Raw genomic sequence first — 20,550 nt, 5'->3', positions numbered from 1 at the left:
TCAGCCTCTTCGATCCACACTCTCTGGAGGGCCATGCTATAGAGAGCACAGCATACAAACATACGAATTAGAAGCAGAAGTAGGCCATCTGGCCACTCGAGTCTGCTCCGCCATTCAATAAGATTATGGCTGATCTGTTTGTGTTTTGAATTCCACACTCCCATTTACCCTGATAATCTTCGATTCCCTTGCCTAACAAGAATTTATCTACCTCCACCTTAAAAATATTCAATGACCCCGCCTCCACCACCTTCTGAGGCAAAGAGTTCCAAAGTCATACAACCTTCTGAGAGAAAAAATTCTCCTCATCTCTGCCCTAAAGGGGTGACCCCTAATTTTAAAACAGTGCCCACCCCCCGCTACCAATTCTGGACTCCCCCACAAGAGGAAACATCCTTTCCGCATCCACCTTGTCAAGACCATTCAGGATCTTATATACTTCAATCAAATCATCCCTCACTATTCTAAACTCCAGTGAAAACAAGCCCAGCCTGTACAACCTTTCCTCATAAGACAAGATAAGACATTCCAGGTACCAATCTAGTAAAACTCCTTTGAATCGCGTCCAATGCTTCCTTAAATAAGGAGACAAAAACTGCACACAGTATTCGAGATGTGATCTCACCAATGCCCTGTATAACTGAAGCATAACATCCTTACTTTTATTTTCAATTCCTCTCATAATAAAGGATAGCATTCCATTCGCCTTCTCTATGACTTGCTGTACCTGCATTCTAACTTTTTGTGATTCGTGCACTAGAACACCTTGATCCCTCTGCACCTCGGAATTCTGCAGTCGTTCTCCGATTAAGTAATACTCTGCTTTTTTATTCTTCCTGCCAAAGTGCACAACTTCACATTTTCCCACATTATGCTCCATCTGCCAGATTTTTGCCCACTCAATCTATTTAAATTGGTCTGCAACCTCCTTATGTCCTCTTAACAACATACATTCCTACCTATCTTTGCATCATCTGCAAATTTAGCTACCATGCCATCGCTCCCCTCGTCTAAGTCATTGATGTAAGTTGTAAAATATTGAGGCCCCAGCACAGACCCCTGCGGGACTCCACTCGTCACATCCTGCCAATCAGAAAAGGACCCATTTATGCATGCTCTCTGTTTTCTGCCAACCAGCCAATCTTCTTTCCATGTTAATATGTTACTTCCTACACCATGAGCTCCGACTTTATGTAGTACCTTGTCAAATGCCTTCTGAAAATCCAAGTTCAGCCTGTCAACGGGCTCCCCTTTATCCAGAGTGCATGTTACTCCTTCAAAAAGCTCCAATAAATTGGTTAAACATGATTTCCCTTTCACAAAACCATGCTGACTATTCCCAATTACCTTAAGCTTTTCTAAGTGCCCAGCTGTAGCCTCCTTAATGATCGATTCCAACACCTTCCCCATGACAGACGTCAAGCAAACTGGCCTATAGTTACCTGTTTTCTACCTCCTCCCGACCCCTACTTGCTACTTTCCAGTCTGATGGAACCTTTCCAGAATCCAGTGAATTTTGAAAAATTAACACCAAAGCATCCACTACCTCATTAGCCACCTCTTTTAAGACGCTAGGATGAAGCCCATCAGGACACGAAGACTTGTCAGCCCGAAACTCCATCAGTTTGCTCAGTACTATTTCCCTGGTGATTGTAATTTCACCAATTTGTTCCACCTCCTGATTTACAGCTACTACTGGAATGTTTTTTGTATCCTCTATAGTGAAGACAGAAGCAAAATATTTGTTCATTTCATCCACCATTTTCTTATTATCTACTATTAACTCCCCATTCTCACTCTCTAGAAGACCAACACTCACTTTACTTACTCTTTTCCTTTTTAAATACGTGTAGAAACTCTTGCTATCTGTTTTTACATTTCTAGCTCGTTTCCTCTCATACTCTATTTTTTTTCTCCTGATTAACCTTTTAGCCATTCTCTGCTGTTCTTTATATTCTGACCACCAGCAGACCATCACAATGTGAGACCCTTGCAGGAACGTACTGTAGGGCACCACCCGACAGGTCCTGGCACTGGAACTGCATCATCTGAAGCTTGATGGCCTGTTCAATGGTGCTTCTTGTGAGCAAATGGCTTCGGTTGGAGCACTGCTGTGCCCCTGTCTCGGGGTCATGCAAAGGAGTGAGTAGCCATCTCTTGAAGGGTTGTGCCATCCCTTGTGCTTTAAAGCCTTCCATGGAGTTTTGGTGGTGACACAAAGAGCTGTGGCACCCTAGACTGCCGGAGGATGAAGGTGTCATGGCAGCTGCCAGGATAGAGAGCGTCCACATGCATAAAGTTCTTGTTATGGTGGAATACCAGCTGGGCATTTAGGGAGTGGAAGCCCTTCCTGTTGATGAATCTCACTGGCCGTTTACTCAACGCCTTGATGGCACAGCAATCAATGATGCCCTGCATGTGCGAGAATGCAACGATGGAGGTGAAATCCACTGCCTTTGTGCCTGAGAGCTCCCATCTGTTTGAAAGAAGTAGGGATGTCTTGCTGCAATTATACAGAGCCTTGGTGAGGCCACACCTGGAATATTGTGTGCAGTTTTGATCTCCTTATCTGAGGAAGGATGTTCTTGCTACAGAGGGAGTGCAGCGAAGGTTTACCAGACTGATTCCTGGGATGGCAGGACTGACGTATGAGGAGAGATTGAGTCGGTTAGGATTATATTCGCTGGAGTTCAGAAGAGGGGGGATCTCATAGAAACCTATAAAATTCTAACAGGACTTGTCAGGGTAGATGCAGGAAGGATGCTCCCGATGGTGGGGGAGTCCAGAACCAGGGGTCATAGTCTAAGGATACGGGGTAAACCATTCAGGACTGAGATGAGGAGAAATTTCTTCACCCAGAGAGTGGTGAATCTGTGGAATTCGCTAACACAGAAAGCAGTTGAGGCCAAGACATTGTATGTTTTCAAGAAGGAGTCAGATATAGCTCTTGGGTCTAAAGGGATCAAAGGGTATAGGGCGAAAGTGGAAACAAGTTAGTGAGTTGGATGATCAGCCATGATCATAATGAATGGCGGAACAGGCTCGAAGGGCCGAATGGCCTACTCCTGCTCCTATTTTCTATGTTTCTCTGTTTCTATGAAATTGTATGTACTGCCTAGCTTTCGGAAATAGAGCAAGTTCAAGGCCACAGTAAATTTAATGGCTACTTGCATGGCATGGCAAGCAGTGTTGTGAGGTCTGAGGTCTTCCTCAACAAGGGCACAAATCTCAGTGACCATCTGCTTAGCTACATGCAGCCTTCTGCAGCACTGATTCTCTGACATATACAAATAACTTATTCTTTGGTAGTCCACTCAATGCTGAGGGTATGGCATTCGTTGCCTTCCTGGCCCTCATTCCCCTTCTCTGCCCTTCTCATGCCTGGGGCACTGCATCTGCTCCTTTCTCCCCGACCCCGAGCAAAATCGCTGACCATCAGAATGGCATTGGGAAACCGGCACGACAGCCGGCGGTGCAGAATTACCCGCCTCTGTTCCTGCCCCCATATTGGGGCATAAATCCTGCCCCAGGAATATGTGTTGAAATGAATACAACCTAATGATGTAATTAAAAGCGAGATGAAGAGGAGTGATCAAATTTAAATACAATTTTAAAAAGTTAGCAAAAAATATGTTAGATGAAACAGTTCTTCTTCTGCACTTAGACTTTTTGCGTGAAGACACACCAGTTGGCACTAGTTTCCTGCGTGCAGCAGCGCATGATGATGACCATGGAATTAATGCAGTCATCACTTACTCTATATCACAACAGCAGCCAAGGTACTTCCAGATTAGTCCCAGCACAGGCTGGATTTATGTCAACCATCCCATTTCTCAGGTAAGGAAATGAGACCTGTAGTGTTAATAATGAAATCAAACAGAACAGCTTCAAAGTCCTGCCAGTTCTAATACAATGCACAACCATACAGCCCTGAACTAGCTTAAACCGAGCACATATAATTTGAAAGGTCCATAGCTGACTGTGCTTACTCCTTGCATTTGGTCTTTAGAAAGGATACTATGAATTCTAATTATTTTGTCCTCAAAATCAGATCGTGCTGCACTCATTTTACATATGTAAAACAGGCATCTGGGGTCCATTTTAGTTAAGGTTCCTCCTTAGGTGTCAAGGGTGTGCACCTACAAATAGGGGGCTTAATGTCTGCATGTGGTTCTCTTTGCAAAATTCAGTTGCACTTGATTGCAATATGCATTATGCATGATGTAGTCAGATGTTTCAAGTACATAATGGGACCTTTGAAGGCTGCCACGGGAAAGGTTAATTAGAACTTTTTTACTTCTGGAGCTGGGACAAGCAGGATATTAAACTGCTCAACCCCCACCAGCAAAAACAACCCCCATCCCATTACCTCCTGGACTCTCTCCAGAAGCCCAACCTTGGGTTAACCTTGGACCTACCAGTTAAACACAAGGATCGTGAGGGTTCTGCCATTCTGGACTTGAGACTGTTGAACCCCCTCCTGGGGAAAGGTGGAGGGTGTCGCCACTGGTTCTGGAAATTTCCTGTCTTTTGTAAAAGATGGAACATCTCAAGACAAATAATGTTCTGGGACCAGGGCCAAGGGTGAGGCTACCATAGTCTAGTGGTTATGATACTGATATAGTGATCCAGAGACATGAGTTCAAGTCCCACCACAGCTGAAGATTAAAATTAAATAAATGTGGAATTAAAAAAGCTAGTATCAGCAATGGTAACCATGAAACTACTGGATTGTTGTAAAAACTAAACTGGTTCATTAATGTCCATTAGGAAAGGGAATCTTCTGTTCTTACCTGGTCTGGCCTACATGCAACTTCATTCCCACAGTAATGTAGTTGACTCTTAACTGCCCACTGAAATGGCCCAGTAAACCACTCAGTTGTATTCAAGAAGGTGGTTCATCACCACCTTCTCAAAGACAAGTAGGGATTGTCAATAAATGCTGGCCTTGCCAGTGACACCCATAGAGTCATAGTTATACAGCACAGAATCAGGCCCTTTGGCCCATCATGTACCCACATACTATGAATGAATTTTTAAAATTCCAGGATCCACCACTGCACTGGTGGTTGTTATAACCAGTCAGTGAGGCATACTGATGCCCACAGGGTGCTTGTGTGCCCCATCAATGAAGTCCAAACTAGGCAGGTGGCCTTGAATAACCTTTTAATAATTTTTTAAAAAATGAATCCAGATTGACCTCTATGCTTAGGCAGCAAATAGGGCAATTGCTGAAGTTGGGGGTGAGCAGGGGCCTGAGCAAACACTTCTCCACCGCTATCCCCCGACCATCACCCCATCCCCCGAGGGTAGAACTAGGGCAGAGTTTTTGGCTACGTTGGTCAGGTGACTGCCAGAGATGTACCCAAAGTGGCACGTGCTTCTGTCTGATCTGTGCTAATGAGGCACCTTCCCCTGAGCATGAAAACTCCACAACCTGAGCAATGCCTAGTCCTGTTATTACAAGCTGGATATCTGCAACATAGTAATTTTAATTATTACAACTTTTATTGACAATTACAATGTCTTTACAACGAAGGGGAATAAAATTAGTTGTTTCAAGAGTTGTTATTACTGTATGTTATTCAATTTATTTTCATTATGTTTTCAATTTACGGGGCTCCATTTTATGTTTTTGAATGCATTTTTGTTGCTAAAGTTATTCCCGCTGATTTCACAGCAATAGCAAAATAAAATGTAAATGCATGAGTGAAATTGTGCCTCTGCCAAGGATTTTACAACTATCCCCATTAGTCAGAAGATGCCTTCAGGCCTGCCCATAATATATATCATTTATTGACATGTTTGGGGACCTGATTACATTTCCCATGCTAAATAAAAATATCTCTGATTTGATCAAATTGTTTTCAGTTCTTGACATGTCTTTGTGTTCTAGATCGCTCATATCAGTCGTCAAATTATAGCAACTGACGGAGGCAATCGAAGCAGCAACGTAGAACTAACAGTTACCATCACTAATATACATAACCAACCACCCCAGTGGGAGCAAGAAGAATATCGAATAACAATCCCAGAGAACACTACTCGTGACTTGAGGATTGTGGTATGTAATTCATGTCAAATTATATGACTTGGTGAGGCTTCGAAGGATTGCTTTATGAGGATGCAAAATTTTTAGTGAAGGATAATCTCAGCACAGAAATCTGATACACTTTAGATTTTAATAAAGTCAAGTTACTTCCAAGTTAAATCACGCTAATTAAATCTCCAACTTGTGCCCTGGCTGAGGCCAACACAGACCTAGAATCAAACATGAGCCACTTCTGGTATATATTGCTCAGCTATGAAATAAAAAAATCTTTATCATTGAAATTTTGGTCTAATCCTAACAAGACCATCTTTAGGGAATAATAAAGGACAAATTATACAAACGTCTTTCATTGGATGAGCAGAAATGTCTTCCAATTAAATATTGGATTGACCAAAACCATTCTCTTTGATCCCGACCAGAATCTCCATCCTCTCACCACTAACCTGGACACTCTACCAGACCAATCTCTGAGGCTGAACCAGACTGTTTCTAATCTTGCTGTCCTACATGACCCTGAGCTCAGCTTCCTATCTTACATCTTCTTGATTGTCAAGTACCCCTACTTACCTCTGTAACCTCCTTCAGCCCTATAGGCCTCAACGATCTCTGCGCTCTCCAATTCTGGCCTTTTGCATTTCTCTGATTTTCTTCACTCCTCCATTGCCTGCTGTGCCTTCAGTTGCCTAGACCTGAAGCGCTGGAATTCTCTACCTAAACCTCTCTGCCTCTCTAACACCCTCTCCTCCTTCAAACCTACCTCTTTGGCAAAGCTTTTGATCACCTGCCCTCAAATCTCGTTACGTGGTTCAGTGTCAAATTTTGCTTTATGATGCTTCTGTCAAGCACCTAGGAACCTTTTACTACGTTAAAGACACTATGTAAATGCAAGTCGTTGTTGTTCATTTCTACCATTTTTCTCTCCTTCTTTCCTCTAGCATATAGTTCCACATGCTTCAAGATTTCTGCACTCCTCCAATTCTGGCCTTTTGTGTATCCCCGATTTCTTCACTTCTCCATCAGCTGCTGTGCCTCCAGCTGTCTTGCCCAAATGGCAGTTCTTCATGGAGGTTTAGTGGGGGTTTGAAGAAAAATGTTTTCACCCAGAGGATGGTTGGAATCTGGAACACACTGCCTGAAGAGATGATAGAGGCAGGAACCATCACAACATTTAAGAAGTATTTAGATGAGCACTTGAAGTGCCATAGCATACAAGGCTACGGGCCAACTGCTGGAAAATGGGATTAGAATAGTTAGGTGCTTGATGGCCAGCACAGACACGATGGGCCAAAGGGCCTGTTTCTCTGCTGTAAAACTCTATGACTCTATGTGTCAGCCTTGACAATTTGGGTTAGCAGACTGTTCAATTACAGTGACAAGTTCCACAAGTGAAGCTGATCTTTCCAGGAGGGGATAGCAGCCAAGAATAGGAAATCTATTTTCCACTCTTTAGCTCAAAGAGCTAAAGCCAATTGTATTGCTCCAATTTCTGCCTTGATTATAGAGTCATAGAGTTATACAGCACAGAAACAGGACCTTTGGCCCATCGTGTTTGTGCCAGCCATCAAGCACCTAACTATTCTAATCCCATTTTCCAGCACTCGGCCCGTAGCCTTGTATGCTATGGCGTTTTAAGTGCTCATCTAAATACTTCTTAAATGTTGTGAGGCTTCCTGCCTCTACCACCCCTTCAGGTAGTGTGTTCCAGTATGATATAACCAATACAGCCCAGGAATTAAATTTGGACTCTTCCTAGTCTCTATGGCTTATCTACTCATTGTTTAGCTAGTTGAGATATCTGTTTAGATAGAAAGTAGTTTCTATTTTTCTTACCCTCCTCCTCTTCCAAGACTTCCTAGGCCATGAATGAAACAGGCAGAGCTGTTCCCCTTTCATCTGCTAATGTTATTCTGTCATTGGTCACGTAATTGTGTTATGAGAGGGTGACCTGGGATGACAGCCTTCTCAAAAAATGAATCAAACTCACCCTAGACTGCATTAACACGTACTCTAGTGAATGGCTGAAAAATAACATTCAGAGAGTTAACAGGCTTGATTAACATAAAAGTCGGTGGCGAACCCACTTCCACCTAGCCTGGGGATCCGACCCGCATTTTACGGGTTCCCGAGCTTTAATTGTCCCGAGGCAGGACTACCATCCTCTTGAGGGAGGAGGTCCCGCCTCAGTGAGCTGCTGGCCAATCAGCAGACTGGCAGCTCTTAGTCCCAGCAGCGCAACCGGAAGCGGTAGTCACTGCTGGGACTGCAGCCCAGTGGACACCATGGGGCCAGGATTTCAGGTAAGTTGGGCTTGTCTTGCTGGGGAGGTGATCGGTCTTGGCGGCGAGGCAAGGGTAGTCGTTTGGGGGGGCGGGGTGGGGGTGTCTTGGGTCCCGGGGGTGGGTTGGGAGGCGGGGCCAGTCCTCAATCAGGCACCCTGTGCCCGACTGCCATGGCACCCGCCGACGCGCGGAAAGGCCATCAGTTAGTGCTGAGCAGCCGTTCACATCCCCAGCATGCCCGCTTGCCAAGGGTAAAATGCCTGTGGAGATGGGCGAGAGCCCTTAAGTGGGCATTCAGTGGCCACTGAAGGACCTTGATTGGCCTCGGGCTGTACCCCCACCCAACCACCATGAAGTTGGCCGGAGGCAGGAGCAGGGCGGGAAGGCCTCCCGGAGCCTCCCGCTCAACTTTATGCCACCTCCACGCCACCATCCGACCTGCTGGGGCGGCGTAAAATTCAGCCCAACATTCCTCTCAGCTGGGGAATCCAGGAAAAGGGAATGTAAAAATAAATAAGCAGATGGCTATATATGAGTTTCTGATTTGTGGTATTATGATTAGGAGATCCTTCTATCACATTTAGCCTTGTAATCAAGTCATTTCTGTCATTACTTTCTTTTCTTTCTCGATTTTATCAGTATTATTGTTTTGATCACCTTACTCCTTCTAAGCTGTAAATATATGGTTGTACGTACTCTTCCTCCTTTCTGCATTCTCATGGCGTTGAAATCAAGATTCATTGCACTGTCTCCTTAACTTGTACTTTCTCTGGACCTTGAAACTGTGGAATTCTCTCCCTCCTTTTCTATCCTTCATCCTACAAATTTCAGACGTTTAAAACCCAAGTTTGGCTTCACCTTGGTGCTACATTGTTTACCCTGGCTTCTCTCCCATTTTTTTCAATCCTTGATGGCATCTTTGCTCTTTGGTCTCCACCCAGTGTCCTTAAAAAATCTTCTAAATCTTAAACATTCTGTGAGATTAGATCTGATTTGGGAAAGCAAATTTCGCATTTCAGGTCCCCCTTATGTTGCAACTTGATAAACTTTTTGTCATTGTTCATAGCTTACAAATTTTAGGTACAAACCTCAACTTATACTTTCTAGTAAACCTTCCCGAATAATGTTTTCCTCTTTCTTTTTGCTGTTCAGTTTAACTCACATTCTGTTTGAATAGATTTTTTTTGCCCAGAAATTAATGTCCAGAATTACAACTGACAATCTATGGCTATGTTTCTATTTGACTTTTGCCTGTTCTGTGATTTACAAATGCTAGTTTCTCACCTAGGATTGTCTGCATTGAAGCAATTTGGTTGCAAATTGTTACCAGCCACGAAACTAAAGGAACAAAAACAAAGCACAGTTTTTTGTAAGTGCTGCATCAGCTGCATTCCTGTTTCACAGTTTCCACGCACCCTGCATTATCTCTTGAAAGTGACTATTCTTCATCTGTGAGCCAAGATTATCAGCAGGCTAGAAATACTCAGCAGATCAGGCAGCATCTGTAGAGAGAGAAACAGAGTTAACATTTCAGGTCGATGACCTTTCATCAGATGAAAGGTCACAGACCTGAAACGATGGATTGGATTTTCCCTCCAGGGGCTGGAAACAGAAATTGGGACTTTTTCTGGGTCCTGAATCTGCCCCCCAGGGAGAAACAGTCACTGACCTGGAATTTTCATGGGGCGCCCCTTAATTAGCATGGAGACAGAGGCCTTCCAGCTTGAGAGGAGTAGCAGGCTGTAATGGATGGTAAGATGGTAACAGAGAGGGCGCTTCAACATGGAGGCACTCTCTCTCCACCTTTTTTAAATATTTAAGTAAAAAATAGATACAGCAGCCAGGCCATCAACTGTTGGGCATGCCTCTAGGTCTGCCTGGAGTGCTGGCCACCTCTGGGCACCTAAACTGAACCCGCCAGTGTGGGAAACTGGAAGCCGAGTGGAAAATCCCAGTTGGCCTCCTTTAATTGGGCTTTATTAGGCCCTTAAAGAGCTGGCGCTGCGTGTGGGTGGGTGTCCCTGCCTGCTCCATCCTGCTTCCGCAAAAATGGCTGGCGTCAATAAACAGGCACGCCATCCAATGCCAACATTTTCAGGCCACATCTGCCTCCAGTCCTGCCCATGGCGGATCCTGCATCTGCAGTATTTTGCTTTTTTTTTTATTGTCAGCAGGCTATTTGACCATGAAGGGATATCATAGGCAATCCAAATCTATCCTCACCCAACTCCCACACAAGTGCATTTTCCAGCAGGAGACACTTGATGGCAACTACGATTGGAGACCTTGGCTGAATATTCTTCAAACTGAGATATTTGGAGAGCTTGATTAACATTTTATTGAGTTTTGAAATAAAATACATTAAGAATAATAAATTCCTGCAATCAAATAATGTAGCACAGTGGGGAAATAAGACAATAAAAAATGTTAGCAAACGATTCTAGCAGCATCCTGCAGCTATAAAAAGCAGATGAGTACTTCAGTCATCAAACTGCATGAATATAAAAGCTATCGCATTTCTTGAAAAAAGACAAGAGGAACAGAGAAAAGAGAAATAACTGTCGGTTCATGCCCTGACTTAAGTGCTAGAACATAAGCTCTTAAAAATCCCAAGTGGGAATGCTGATTGAAAAATCATCAGCATTAATGTATTTTCCATTTTTCAGTCTTACTTTTCATTGGGAGTAATTTTGCTTGTGCGGTAATGTAAAATGGTTGACAGCAAACATCAGCTCGCTTTACATCCTGCTTTTTTTATCGCCATTGATGTGAATGGAAGTTTATTTCCATCTTACACTATCGCACAAGATCAAATTTACCCCTCTTGTCTGTCATGACTTGGGAGCTGTTTTCCGAAATATTGTGGTGGAATTTAGCTGTGTGTATAATGTATTTTGATTTTATTGTAGGAGTTTACTTCTGTTATAATTCAGAAAGCCAGGTGGTGAAGGATAGAATTGCAACCAATCGTTGCAAACTTTATAAGCATTTAGTTACAGAGATACACATTGCAAACATGCACCTCCTAACCCAGTAACTGTAGTTTCAGTCTGTTCCTATTTATAGGAGCACAAGTGTATCCCCAATTAATGCCCACCACCAGCATACAATTAAACTAAATAATGGGGAGAGGGTTCAGTTGCATGGAAAAACAGGAAGTTAAAGGAGAAGGTAGGAGTGTAGGTTAGTGGTGAGGATGATTGTTACCAAACTGCAAGAAGTATACTGGTTAACCGAGAAGAGAGAAATAATAAACAGGCGAATAAAGCATCAGTGCTGAGGGACAGGTTAGGGACTATAGCCCAAATAAGAGTTCTATATACAAATGCATGGAGTGTGAGGAATAAACTAGATGAGCTGCAGGCGCAAAATCAAATGGAAGAATATGAGATTGCAGAGATGTGGCTGCAGGATGGTCGGGACTGGGAACTAAATATACCTGGTTATAAAGGTTCATGGCACCGTGGCTGGCTCTGCTGTTCGGAAGAGCGGGAAAAAGAGTGGAAGGGCTATAGTCATAGGGGATTCGATTGTAAGGGGAGTAGATAGGCGGTTCTCTGGTCGAAAACGAGACTCCCGAATGGTATGTTGCCTCCCAGGTGCACGGGTCAGGGATGTCTCAGATCGGCTGCAGAACATTCTGAAAGGGGAGGATGAACAGCCAGTTGTCGTTGTGCACATAGGCACCAATGATATAGGTAAAAAACGGGATGAGGTCCTACAAGCAGAATTTAGGGAGTTAGGAGCCAAGTTAAAAAGTAGGACCTCAGAGGTAGTAATCTCAGGATTGCTGCCAGTGCCACGTGATAGTCAGAGTAGAAATGAAAGAATAGTCAGGATGAATGCGTGGCTTGAGAGATGGTGCAGGAGGGAGGGGTTCAGATTTTTGGGACATTGGGACCGGTTCTGGGGGAGGTGGGACTATTACAAATTGGACGGTCTACACCTGAGCCGGACTGGAACCAATGTCCTTGGCGGTGCTTTTGCTAACGCTGTTGGGGAGGGTTTAAACTAATGTGGTAGGGGGATGGGAACCAAATGAGGAGGTCAGTGGACAGTAAGGAGGTAGTAACTAAAGCCTGTAAGGAACTAGATAATGAAGTCAGCGTGACTAAGGAAAAGAGTAGACAGGGAGCAGATGATGAACGCAAAGGGACTGGTGGTCTGAGGTGCATTTGTTTTAATGCAAGAAGTGTAGTAGGTAAGGCAGATGAACTTAGGGCCTGGATTAGTACCTGGGAGTATGATGTTATTGCTATTACTGAGACTTGGTTGAGGGAAGGGCATGATTGGCAACTAAATATCCCAGGATATCGATGTTTCCGGCGGGATAGAGAAGGAGGTAAAAGGGGTGGAGGAGTTGCAGTACTGGTCAAAGAGGATATCACAGCTGTGCTGAAGGAGGGCACTGTGGAGGACTCGAGCAGTCAGGCAATATGGGCAGAACTCAGAAATAGGAAGGGTGCGGTAACAATGTTGGGGCTGTACTACAGGCCTCCCAACAGCGAGCGTGAGATAGAGGTACAAATATGTAAACAGATTATGGAAAGATGTAGGAGCAACAGGGTGGTGGTGATAGGAGATTTTAATTTTCCCAACATTGACTGGGATTCACTTAGTGTTAGAGGTCCAGATGGAGCAGAATTTGTAAGGAGCATCCAGGAGGGTTTTCTAGAGCAGTATGTAAATAGTCCAACTCGGGAAGGGGCCATACTGGACCTGGTGTTGGGGAATGAGCCCGGCCAGGTGGTTGACGTTTCAGTAGGGGACTACTTTGGGAATAGTGATCACAATTCCGTAAGATTTAGAATACTCATGGACAAAGACGAGAGTGGTCCCAAAGGAAGAGTGCTAAATTGGGGGAAGGCCAACTATACCAAAATTCGGCAGGAGCTGGGGAATGTAGATTGGGAGCAGCTGTTTGAAGGTAAATCCATATTTGATATGTGGGAGGCTTTTAAAGAGAGGTTGATTAGCGTGCAGGAGAGACATGTTCCTGTGAAAATGAGGGATCGAAATGGCAAGATTAGGGAACCATGGATGACAGGTGAAATTGTGAGACTAGCTAAGAGGAAAAAGGAAGCATACATAAGGTCTAGGAGGCTGAAGAAAGACGAAGCTTTGAAAGAATATCGGGAATGTCGGACCAATCTGAAACGAGGAATTAAGAGGGCTAAAAGGGGTCATGAAATATCTTTAGCAAACAGGGTTAAGGAAAATCCCAAAGACTTTTCTTCATATATAAGGAGCAAGAGGGTAACTAGAGAAAGGATTGGCCCACTCAAGGACAAAGGAGGAAAGTTATGCGTGGAGTCAGAGAAAATGGGTGAGATTCTAAATGAGTACTTTGCATCGGTATTCACCGAGGAGAGGGACATGACGGATGTTGAGGTGAGGGACAGATCTACAATAAAGCATTTACAAATGCACATGAAAAACGCCACTTTGGCTTAACGGAAAATTATCTTCTAGATTCCAAAAACATCAATTCTTAACATAAATAAGTTAGTATAATTTCTCAGTGTCTTTACAAAGTTATGTACACAGGTACATTTTAGATTTTTTTTTATTTTTTAACATACAATACACAGGTATTGTAGTTTGGCAGTTTAGAAACTGCATTGGATAACTATACTGCTAATATTCAATTCATACATCTGTTTCATACATCAGAGGGTCAAGTCGGCATAAGGAGGGAGGAAGTGTTGGGTATTCTAAAAGGCATTAAGGTGGACAAGTCCCCAGGTCCGGATGGGATCTATCCCAGGTTACTGAGGGAAGCGAGAGAGGAAATAGCTGGGGCCTTAACAGATATCTTTGCAGCATCCTTAAACACGGGTGAGGTCCCGGAGGACTGGAGAATTGCTAATGTTGTCCCCTTGTTTAAGAAGGGTAGCAGGGAAAATCCAGGTAATTATAGACCGGTGAGCCTGACGTCAGTGGTAGGGAAGCTGCTGGAGAAGATACTGAGGGATAGGATCTATTCCCATTTGGAAGAAAATGGGCTTACCAGTGATAGGCAACATGGTTTTGTGCAGGGAAGGTCATGTCTTACCAACTTAATAGAATTCTTTGAGGAAGCGACAAAGTTGATTGATGAGAGAAGGGCTGTAGATGTCATATATGGACTTCAGTAAGGCGTTTGATAAGGTTCCCCATGGTAGGCTGATGGAGAAAGTGAAGTCGCATGGGGTCCAGGGTGTACTAGCTAGATGGATAAAGAACTGGCTGGGCAACAGGAGACAGAGAGTAGCAGTGGAAGGGAGTTTCTCAAAATGGAGACGTGTGACCAGTGGTGTTCCACAGGGATCCGTGCTGGGACCACTGTTGTTTGTGATATACATAAATGATTTGGAGGAAAGTATAGGTGGTCTGATTAGCAAGTTTGCAGACGACACTAAGATTGGTGGAGTAGCAGATAGTGAAGGGGACTGTCAGAGAATACAGCAGAATTTAAATAGATTGGAGAGTTGGGCAGAGAAATGGCAGATGGAGTTCAATCAGGGCAAATGCGAGGTGATGCATTTTGGAAGATCCAATTCAAGAGTGAATTATACTGTAAATGGAAAAGTCCTGGGGCAAATTGATGTACAGAGAGATTTGGGTGTTCAGGTCCATCGTTCCCTGAAGGTGGCAACGCAGGTCAATAGAGTGGTCAAGAAGGCATACAGCATGCTTTCCTTCATTGGAGTACAAGGGTTGGCAGGTCATGTTACAGTTGTATAAGACTTTGGTTCGGCCACATTTGGAATACTGCGTGCAGTTCTGGTCGCCACATTACCAAAAGGATGTAGATGCTTTGGAGAGGGTGCAGAGGAGGTTCACCAGGATGTTGCCTGGTATGGAGGGCGCTAGCTATGAAGAGAGGTTGAGTAGATTAGGATTATTTTCATTAGAAAGACGAAGGTTGAGGGGGGACCTGATTGAGGTGTACAAAATCATGAGAGGTATAGACAGGGTGGATAGCAAGAAGCTTTTTCCCAGAGTGGGGGATTCAATTACTAGGGGTCACGAGTTCAAAGTGAGAGGGGAAAAGTTTAGGGGGGATATGCGTGGAAAGTTCTTTACGCAGAGGGTGGTGGGTGCCTGGAACGCGTTGCCAGCGGAGGTGGTAGACGCGAACACGATAGCGTCTTTTAAGATGTATCTAGACAGATACATGAATGGGCAGGAAGCAAAGAGATACAGACCCTAAGAAAATAGGCGACATGTTTAGATAGGGGATCTGGATCGGCGCAGGCTTGGAGGGCCGAAGGGCCTGTTCCTGTGCTGTAATTTTCTTTGTTCTTTGTTCTCTTTGTTCTTACAGGAGGGACAGGGAAAATGGCAGAGGGGGTGGAGTAGCCTTATTGATTAGAAATAATATCACCTCATTGGTGAGGGAGGATATAATGAGGGGAAAGCATCCACCTTATGGGTGGAATTGAGGAACAGGAAAGGATCTAAAACTATAATAGGTGTTGTGTATAGACACCCTGGTAGCAGTTCTGAGGTGTTAGATTGTATAAATGCACAAATTAGGCAAATGTGTAACAAAGGCAGAGTAGTATTAATGGGGGATTTTAACTTCTACATAGATTGGGAGAGGCAGACTGGCACCTATCAGAAAGGTAGTGAATTTCTGGAATGTGTCCGGGATAGTTTCCTACAGCAATATGTCCTAGATGTAACAAGGGGACAGGCAATATTAGATTTAGTTATGAGTAATAAGCCAAATTTAATTAGTAGCCTAAATGTGCGAGAACATTTATCAAATAGTGATCACAACATGATCGAATTCAAGGTAGCATTTGAAAGTGAAAAACACGAATTAGCTACTAGAATTTTAGACTTGGGTAAGGCTGACTTTACCGGGATGAGACAGAGACTGTCCAAGGTAAACTGGGTCGATCTGTAATGGGTCAAACGACCGAAGAACAGTGGAGAATATTTAAAGAAACATTTAACGAAATACAGAGCGAGTATATACCCCTGAGAGGAAAAAGCTCCACTTCACAGAAAAAACAGCATTGGACAACTAAAGAGATTAGGGATAGCATAAAACAAAAAGAAAGGGCTTACAAAAATGCAAAATGCAGCACAGATCCGGCCGAATGGGATCGATACAAAGACCAGCAAAGGGTCACAAAGCAGCTTATAAGAGCTACTAAAAGAGATTATGAAAGGAAACTTGCAAGGAACTTCAAAATCAATAAGAAGAAATTTTATAGTTACATAAAGAGAAAGCGGGTGGTCACGAGCAATGTCGGCCCACTAAAAGCTGAAAATGGAGATATTGTCATTGATAATGGGGAAATGGCAGACATGTTGAACAATTACTTTGCCTCAGTATTTACAGCTGAAAAGGAGGATAACTTGCCGCAAGTCCCGAAAAAATTAATAGCCGATAGGGGACAGGGACTTAATACAATTAACGTAAGTAAAAAAATCAGTAACAAGGAAACTAATGGAACTAAAGAGTATGAAATCCCCAGGACCTGACTGATTCCATCCGAGGGTGTTAAAGGAAGTAGGGGAGCACATTGTAGATGCCCTAACTATAGTCTTTCAGAGTTCCCTAGATTCAGGAGTGGTCCCTCTGGATTGGAAAGTTGCACATGTCACTCCACTTTTTAAGAAGTGTGAAAGGGGGAACCAAGGAAATTACAGACCAGTTAGCCTGATATCTGTGGTGGGCAAGTTGCTGAAGTCTATAATCAAGGATAGGGTGACTGAACACCTCGAAAAATTTCAGTTAATCAGGGACAGCCAGCATGGATTCATGACGGGAAGGTCATGCCTGACAAATCTCATTGAATTTTTTGAAGAGGTGACTAAGTTAGTGGACACGGGAATGTCTATGGATGTTATTTATTGGACTTCCAGAAGGCATTTGATAAAGTCCCACATAAGAGACTGTTAACTAAGGTAGAAGCCCATGGGGTTGAGGGCAAATTATTGACATGGTTAGGAAGTTGGTTGAGTGGTAGACGACAGAGAGTGGGGATAATGGGTAAGTACTCCGATTGGCAGGATGTAACTAGTGGTGTCCCACAGGGATCTGTGTTGGGGCCTCAATTATTCACATTATTCATTAACAACTTGGATGATGGCATAGTAAGTCATATATCCAAATTTGCTGATGATACAAAGTTAGGCGGCACTGTCGACAGTCTAGATGATAGCATAAAATTGCAAAGAGATATTGACAGACTAGGTGAGTGGGCAAAACTGTGGCAGATGGATTTCAATGCGGGCAAGTGTGAGATTATCCATTTTGGACCAAAAACGGATAGAGCAGGATACTTTCTAAATGGGAAGAGGTTAAGTACAATGGATGTCCAAAGAGACTTTAAAATGCCATGAGCAAATGCAGAAAATAATCAAAAAGGCGAATGGAATGCTAGCCTTTATATCTCGAGGATTGGAGTATTAAGACACAGAGGTTATGCTGCAGCTGTACAAAACCCTGGTTAGACCCCACTTGGAGTACTGTGGGCAGTTCTGGGCACCACACCTTAGGAAGGATATATTGGCCTTGGAGGGAGTGCAATGTAGGTTTGCAAGAATGAAACCTGTACTACAGGGGTTAAGTTACGAGGAGAGATTGCTCAAATTAGGCCTGTTTTCACTCGAATTTAGAAGATTAAGGGGTGATCTGATCGAAGTCTTCAAGATATTTACAGGAAAAGACAGGTTGGATAAAGATAAACTATTTCCACTGGTTGGAGATTCTAAAACTAGGGAGCATCGTCTAAAAATTAGGACCAGACTGTTCCATAGTGTGCTAAGAATTACGCTGACAACCAATTTATGATGGTCAGTCGTGCTGGCAGTGTGGCGCATTTGCGCGTACTAGAAGCTACATATATCAATACACAGGACTCTGTTCTTTGCAGACAGAAAGGACATATACGCACATTGTGCCTGTTTCAGCTGAACAAAAAAGTGACAGAAATTCGCTGGTTCATTCCTCAGGGCAATGCCTTGACCAATCAGAGTCAAACCAGAGGTTTAAATTTCAAACAAAGCTTGGCAGTTAACTAAAAGCAAAATACTGCAGATGCTGGAAATCTGAAATAAAAACAAGAAATGCTGGAACCACTCAGCAGGTCTGGCAGCACCTGTGGAAAGAGAAGCAGAGTTAACATTTCGGGTCCTGAAACGTTAACTCTGCTTCTCTTTCCACAGATGGTGCCAGACCTGCTGAGTGGTTCCAGCATTTCTTGTTTTTATTTCTTGGCAGTTAACTGTCAGTCACCATAAACTGGTGCATTCTCCATGGCAACACCTCTACCAATCAGAGTTCACTTGCCAACCAATCAGCACTCTCTTCTCATGCATTTTAATTTGTTGTTTTCCCTTACATTGGTTATTCTTGCATATTATCCTGATGAGTCCAAGATGAAAAGCTTCGCCAACATGTCTATTTTCAGCAATTCTCAATTTTATTTGTTTTTTCTTTTATTAACCAGCAATAATTAAAATCTGAAGGAATAAAAATCCACAGTTGTAAAAGTTAATTTTCAATGCTAAAGGGGTTGTTGGGCAATAATTAAGACTTACCACACTGTTAAAAATCTATTTACACTAGAATGGACAAGCCTTAATCTTTTCTGGCAAGTTTAGTTCGTATCTATTGGTTAAGTACAGAAACTTCACACGTTCCATGTGTTTCAACGGCAAGTCTCTGGATGAGGTGCTGATATAGTAAAATGTCTGGAGGGGCAGGGCAACTTGGACAGCATCTTTTGATTTCCACAGTTAATTGAGCATTTGAGGTCCGAGTTATCCCTTAATAAGTGTAAGCGCTGTTAGTGTCACCATTATTTTGAGCACAAAATCTTGAGCAATATCATATAAATATTTGGATAACCATCTTTTTTAATTAAGGTGTTAACATTGATATTTTGACATTTGAAACTTATTCCGAACATTATATTATCATGTATCCCAAGGCTGAAGCATTTGCATCCATCTTCAGTCAGAAGTGCCGAGTGGATGATCCATCTCAGCCTCCTTCTGAGGTCCCCAGCATCAAAGATGCCCGTCTTCAGCCAATCCGATTCACTCCACGTGAGGCACTGGCTACTGCAAAAGCTATGGGCCCTGACAACATTCCAGCAATAGTGCTGAAGACTTGTGCTCCAGAACTGGCCGTGCCCCTAGCCAAGCTGTTCCAGTACAGCTACAGCACTATTATCTACCTGATAATGTGGAAAATTGCCCAGGTATGTCCTGTACCAGGGTTGTCCAACCTTTTCAGGTGAGGGGGGGACACATGAAAATTTTTGTCTTACGTCGGGGGCTAGTGAGACAGTTTCAGAAAGATCAAGGCATTAAAAATTTATCTTACTATTGATCAAAACAACAAATGTGCATTTTTATGAAGAATCTTTAAATGAGAAGATTAATTTATTGACTTACTTTCTCATCACTATGTTGGACACTGATTTAATGAGATACCTGGCATTTCTTTGCTTGCACAAGTAGTCAATGTTTGCCTGCACACTTGTAGTGATGCGGAGTATTCCAGAGAGATGTCCATCTGTCAGGAGTGACCTTGATCACTTTCTCTCCCTTTCTCTTTCTCTCTCTCTCTCAATCTCCCTGTGTTTCACCCTTTGTGTTGTTCCCCCCTCTCTGTGTCATCCTCGCTCTCTGCGTCCCCCCTCAATCTCTGTCCGCCCTTTCTCTCTCTGTCCCCCCTCTCTCTCTGCCCTATCTCTCTCTCTCTCTCTGTCCCCCCCTCTCTCTGCTTCTCTCTCTCTCTGCCCCATCTCTCTCTCTGTCTGTCCCCCCTCTCTCTGTTCCCCCATCTCTCTCTCTGCCCCCTCTCTCTCTCTCCCTCTCTCTCTCCCCTCCTCTCTCTCTGTTCCTCTAACTCGCCTTCAGTCTCTCTCTGTCTCTGACAGTTGTATGGAGCGGGAACATTCAACACAGTAGCTTTGTGATTGGTCAGTTTTTTTATATATTGCGCTGTCAGTTTCACAGCTGACAAGTGGTGACATCAGGAACAGGGTTTCTGAACTTGGGACAAATTTGGGGTTTTCCGGCAGGCTTTTAAAAAACAGTTGGAACCCACCTGAAAACCCCGAATCGGTCTGAAGTTCAGAAACTGCTGTTCCCGCTCCCAGCACCTGTCAGCTTAAACTCAGCGCAAATTTTTTTAAAAAGCCAGTCTGAAAAAAGAAGACTGTAAAATTTTGCATCTCTGAAATAAATATGCAGGCCAGGTGG

At 43.5% G+C, this 20,550-nt stretch overlaps 1 protein-coding gene across 2 annotated transcripts in view; it reads left to right on the top strand.

Annotated features, from left to right (window-relative positions):
* si:dkey-22o22.2 (neural-cadherin) overlaps positions 1–20,550 on the top strand; it is a 295,092-nt gene that overhangs the window by 178,620 nt on the left and 95,922 nt on the right. For both annotated transcript variants that reach the window (XM_068031572.1, XM_068031571.1), the window contains exons 11-12: positions 3,665–3,837; positions 5,897–6,064. In XM_068031572.1, the coding sequence (XP_067887673.1) occupies positions 3,665–3,837; positions 5,897–6,064 (341 nt within the window). The remainder of the gene's footprint in view (positions 1–3,664; positions 3,838–5,896; positions 6,065–20,550) is intronic.

This window comes from Heterodontus francisci, chromosome 5 (genome assembly GCF_036365525.1).
Source record: "Heterodontus francisci isolate sHetFra1 chromosome 5, sHetFra1.hap1, whole genome shotgun sequence".
NCBI lineage: Eukaryota > Metazoa > Chordata > Chondrichthyes > Heterodontiformes > Heterodontidae > Heterodontus > Heterodontus francisci.
This window is presented reverse-complemented; position numbering and strand designations above follow the sequence as displayed.